Here is a 6,000-nt window from a genome sequence, read left to right on the forward strand (position 1 = left end):
AAAGTCCTTCAGGAGTTAAAATGCCCTGTCAGCTCTTGGTATGGTTTTCTGCCCTTTCCAGTATCTCAAGTTAGCTTGAACAGAGTGTTATTGATGCCAATTAGTTTTACCAGAGTGGAAATGGAATAAAATTCATGCTCTCAGGACTCTCACTTAGGAAAGAACAGTCAACATTGCTCCCCATTCTACCTTCATCATGAATCATCAAGGCATAGCTTCCAGACTGCTTCCAGAGTAACTTACCCTTGAAGATTGCAGAGGGCTTTGAATTTTGTAGCCATAGGTGGGGACACAGGACAGTGTTAAATGTGTAAAAAATTACTGTGTAAAATGAGTCTGTTCTGATCTCAGTGCTCTGGAGTGATGCAGACACACCCTTCTCTTTTCCTCTTTTCCTCTTTTCCTCCTGTAGTTTTCCACAGACTTACCTTAAAATATGCAAATATTTTACAGCCTTCCATTTAGAGATGTTTGTAATATACCAGTCTAAATTAAGGGAAATAAAGTTCAAAACCTAGTAGTTGTAACTAACGTACCATTCTCTTACAGGAATGCAGACCAGATGAAAGCATGTTGGAAAATATCTAGCATTTCAGAGAGGTCTGAGAATGGAGGCAAGTTAAACTCTTTTGTTTTGCTTTCTTGTACAGACAATTTTATCTGTAAACAGGTGATCATTTTAGCTTCTATGCCCTCTTAATTCCTTTTTACACATTTTCTTATGCTGTAACCTCTTTACTAGTTCACCTTCTTTTCAATTAATTGCCTCCTGAGAGATTCCATTATGAGTGAGATGTCAAAATATAAATTAAATTACTAGATATATAAGGGAAAATAGTGAAGTACCCTGAAAACAGTTAGTAGTTGTAAAATAGAGTTTAGATAGAATAGGAAAGTTTTGCATTCATGCAATTTGGAAGTGAGCAGATACTCAAATGAAAATAGGTTTCATATCTGTGTCTTTCCACACATAGATGATTTAAATACATAAGAAGGAGGTAGGTGGAAGAACTGGGGGTTAAAAAAAAAAACCCAACAAAAGTCCTGAGTTTAGATATCTTATTCTTGACCAACATTTTGAGTCTTGGTTTTGACGATAATGACTCCAGGAAAAGACTTAATCTATGCACATCTGCTCAGACTGGTAATTTATGCAATATTGCATAAGGTAGCAATATTGTATAGGCCCTCTGCCTGGTGCCATTCTCTGAGCTGCAGTTCATGTCACAATCTCTGCACTCTCTGCAGGTGCAGTATTTTTGTAGTACAGCAACTAAAGCATCTCATCCTCAAAGCCTCTGTGGAGAAATGAACTATTAATGTAAAGGAAAGGCCTTTAGTCCTGTTAAGAATTTAGTGAATAGGATTGTGAAATTACAGATTTGCCTGTAAATGTGACTGGTTTCATATAGAAACCACAAGCATAGAAAGAGAAGGCAACTTCTATTCCTGCAAAGGCTGCAGAGTTACGGTTATCATTCAAACAAAATCAGAGAAATTTTTATTGAACACTGGTGATTACTCTAGTCTGGTGTACATTGTCTTTCACTAACCTCACAGTTCTTTGCCATTTGTCTTCACTACATTGGATTAGCCCTCTTAATTTTTTCCCCCTCCCTTTTCTGAACTTTGTGACTTCTTTTAAAAGGAAAAATCATACTGAAAGACAAATGCAGCCAGATGAAGAGGAATTTTACACCTGCAGAATTGACTACTAGTGATCCAGTTTGCATCTTGTGTTGACAGCAGACTTGCACATATCCCACTGCTTCTGCTATATTCCTTCTCTTCCCACCACCTTTTCCTACCCTTTTCTTTGAGTATAAACATGTAAAGTACTCCCAGTTCAGGCGGAAGCAATATTGTGCTGATCTTGCACTTACAGAAGCAAAGGGAGAAGTGCAAAACACTGTCAACGTCAGGACAAGTGTCTTCAAGTCTTTTCTTCAGATGGACAGCATGATAAAATTTTAGGGGGCTTTTTATGGTCCAACACATTATGTGATCTGTCAGCTGGAGAGAGACAAAACACAGAACAAACTCTCAAAGCACTTGATTATATGAGTTTCCATAGTTAGAGTAGAAAGAATTTCCAGTTTACTGAAATAAGACAGACCTACTGAAGAAATTAAATTGATCCTAAGCTAAATTTATCAAGAACAAGCCACTGTGTGAAACAATTTCTTTTAGTTCCTGCTTTTAGCTCACTACCATTTCAGTTACTAACTTCCTTTGTAATTTAGCAGTTGTTATTGATAGGAATAGCAAGCTGTTTTAAAGTAAAATTATTCCATTAATTTTAATTTAAATCTCATTTTCCCAACACACTTTGCAAGAGCAAAAAAAAGACCTGTTTTAAAACTAAAAAGTAGTAGCAATGTGGAGATTTTGAAAATGCCTTTCATTGCCTACAGAAATGTACTTAAAGTAATTTTAAACTATTATTGCTTTATAATACTATCAAAGTGATGCCACTTCACCACTGTCTCTGAAAACATCAACTGAAATTTGTGAGAAATATTTAATCAGACCTTGTCTTTTATGGAAACATAGTAATTTCTTTCCTCTGGGTACATTACTGTAGAACTGCATTTCCTCCAATGTTTTTGTTCATGTACTTTCTTACAGATAGATCATGACAACTCTTAAATGTTCTGCTAGTGAAAGGCAGATAGTATCTCCTATCTATCAATCAGATACCATCTACCACAAGATAGATGGTAGTAAGTACTTAGAGACCACCAAGTTTAAATGATTATAGGGACCAATCAGATAAGTAGTAAGTGATTACCAGGCTGATTTTGGGTACCCACATCTTGCAGAAATTTATGTTGTTTCTCTTTAAATCATTCACTAGTCATTGTCTTAAACAGACTATTGGAAAAAACAGACTTGTACTCTTACCTATTTTGAAAGCGTAGGTAGGTCTGCCACTGGGAATAGATGTCAGAGGTTACCATATTAGTTTCACTTCTTACTACTAAAAATTTGGGGAGATCCTTTTGTTTTTGCAAAACAATCAGCTTCTCAGTTTTGTTGGTTTTATAGGTTCTGGATCCCTCAGGGCAAAATTTGAGCTTTCAGGAGGACCCAGTAAACCAGCGACACTTGCAGTGCAATTCATCAGTGAAGGAAGCACCCTTTCAGGAGCAGATGTGGAACTTGTAGGCACTGGCTATCGGCTTTCCCTTCTTAAGAAGAGATTTGCCACTGGTAAGACATTAACATGCTTATATTTTCAAATTAGTCTTATATATTCTCTAGTGTTAAATTCTAAAATATGAAACTGTTAAATGAGTGATGTATAAATAGTTACTCTTTATTGAAACACTTATGACAAGTCAGTTTTTTTTTCCATAGTTATTCAGACTGCTGTAAGGAAAATATTGACAAAATCTGGTTTATCTGTTGACAGCAAAAAACTTACCTTTGTTTTTCAGGACGGTATATGGCAGACTGTTGATGTACCTGTGAAAGTCATTGGATCAGGAGTGCAAGAAACACTTGTGACGATAGGAACTCTGCCCTCTCTATTTTTCAAACACTATTTTAACATGCATTAATTTTTAAAAATATTGACGTACTTTGAGGCTAAACTACATCAAGTAAATGCACTTTTAAGAGTCATTTTGAAACTTTTTATTACTTTACAATAGCACTGAAGTTAACTTCAACACTGTCTGTAAATTATCAACTGCAATACTTGGGAAAATTTGTTGAAAAATTAGTAACTTTATATAGATGAAGTCAAAGTAGTAATCCACAGTTGTAATGGAAGTATGAAATTTTATGTTGTACTGTAAACATTAAACCTAAAATGTAGGAGATCTAGTAAGAAATATTTGAGCTTTTCATAATACTCATTTTTCAGATTCTTTAATTGCCACCTTTAATTGACAGTTTATAAAGATAGCAGAGGCTATGTCTTGTGTAGTTCTTCTTTCCATTCATACCACAAGATCAGCTGAGTTAGAGATGTATAAAAATAACTTGATGCCCATGTAATCATATATTATTAAAATGTAAGTTGTTTCATATAGGATTTTTTTTAACTAAGTGCAATGTGTTACAAATTGCAAAACACAGCAGAGATTTACTTCTGCAGTTGGTAAAATTTTTTGGGCCTTGTTATTGTTTGAGTTAATGCAGTAGATTTAATTTATTTTTATATTAATTGCATAACTTTTGTGCCTTTTAAAAATGCCTGTGCCTATCAAATTTGATACTCATGTGCCTCACTTCCTTTTTCAAAGTTTGGCTCTTCATCAAGAAAGCATGGCGTTTGTATTATGCACAGAACTTTATAAAAATTCTTTTTACTTCAATTTATTTGGAAGACAGGTTTGCAAAAACTGTAGTTTGTTTTAAAAGAAATTTAAAACACTGAATTATTTCCTCAATGAATAATTGCAATTAAATGTGGTTTTAGTAAAGGGAGCTGCATCATGCAGTACTCAGAAACGTTTTCATTAACTAATTTTAATGTCACCAAAGAGAAGAATCTGAAAAATCAGTGAGGATAGGAAAAACAAACTTCTAAAAGCAAACAGCATTACTCTTTTCTTTGGCTATAAGCCTTCAGACTTATAAGACTTTGAGTGGTTTTGGGGATGTGTGATATGAATGTACACATAGTACTTCAGGAGACATTGTAAAGGATATTTTATGGCTGCAGGATGACAAATCCTGTCATGTGTTCATTTTTTTTATAGCTACCAATTTTAATATTTGTATTGTAATCTAATATGCTTGCTACAGCCTAAGCACAGGGAATTGACATATCAGTAACAATTTTTTAAAGCAAGTCACTAATTTAGGAAATTTTCTATGTATTTGTATTACCACGCTTTTTTTGTAATGTTGAAATGATAAGCATTGGGGCAAAATAATTCAATAACCTGCATGGGGCAATTTCAAATAAACATTTAGCATACCAATATCTATTTCAAACTCTCTATTAAAACAGTAAAACATGCTTGAATTAATTCATGCAAAGCCAGTAATGAATTGGACTGCTGAAGCTTTACAAGAAATTACGCCTTTGTAGAAGCTGCATAAATTGTTGTGTACACTAGACACTTTTGCCGGTGAGAGTTTCATTGTTAGTACTAAGAACATAGTGTACTGTAGATTTGATTGGAAGAGTATATTTGGCTCCTATATTTTGCTAATCTTATTGATGATAAATTTACAACTCATAAAATGGTGGTCTTTTTATTGGAATTTTAATTGTAACCTGCTTACAATCAAACTGATTAACACAACAATATTTTATTAATGAAAACCCAAATTTATTATTGCTATTTTTAATCAAGTATTACATTAATTTCTAAGATAAATGAAGTAGTTAATGTTTCAGCACTTTTAAACTAGCCTTCATTCTGGTGTTTTTCATACATTTGCTTTGGGTGCAGGTTACAATTTTGAAGCCATACAAGTTTATATAGACATTTTGTAAAGAAACTCAAAAACAATGTAAAAAGTATGTGTAGCTATCTGATTTAAAATAAAAAAAACTTATGTAGCAAGCTGGTTCTTGCTTGTGTATACAGCAATGTCCCTTGTAGCTGCCCCCTAAGAAAATTAATTTGTAAACACAACTCTAAAGGATCTGAATTTTTATGAATTGTTACTACGTTAGACTGTAAATTAAAACATACAAGTTTATCTTTCAAAAATTGTAAATACACTGAATTTTCATAAAATGTAAATTTTAAAAATTTGCACCCATAATAAACATGTAATATATAATTTAAATACTTATTTATATTGCCTGTACTTTTGCAGTTAAGTTCTTCTAAGCAATAAGATAATAGAGAAAAACCATACCTGCATTGAACATTTGAAAATATTGATTTTTAAGTGATAAAGTGTAGAGGTCATTATGAACACTTTTGTATATTTAAAAATCATCACAGAGAAGGTGGATGGAAAGATGACTTCTCTAGAACATTTAATCTTTACTAAACTGTAATGTCTGAGTTGTCTGTAGTGCCCTAT

General features: G+C 33.3%; 1 protein-coding gene across 3 annotated transcripts in view; it reads left to right on the forward strand.

Annotated features, from left to right (window-relative positions):
* The window catches only part of FCHO2 (FCH and mu domain containing endocytic adaptor 2), an 83,281-nt gene extending 77,524 nt beyond the window's left edge, over positions 1–5,757 (forward strand). For all 3 annotated transcript variants that reach the window (XM_050986492.1, XM_050986493.1, XM_050986494.1), the window contains 3 exons: positions 550–614; positions 3,049–3,213; positions 3,441–5,757. In XM_050986492.1, coding sequence (XP_050842449.1) covers positions 550–614; positions 3,049–3,213; positions 3,441–3,463 — 253 coding nt within the window. In that variant the 3' untranslated portion in view covers positions 3,464–5,757. The remainder of the gene's footprint in view (positions 1–549; positions 615–3,048; positions 3,214–3,440) is intronic.
* The last annotated feature ends 243 nt before the right edge of the window (positions 5,758–6,000 follow it).

The sequence above is a fragment of the Serinus canaria genome, chromosome Z, assembly GCF_022539315.1.
Source record: "Serinus canaria isolate serCan28SL12 chromosome Z, serCan2020, whole genome shotgun sequence".
Taxonomy (NCBI): domain Eukaryota; kingdom Metazoa; phylum Chordata; class Aves; order Passeriformes; family Fringillidae; genus Serinus; species Serinus canaria.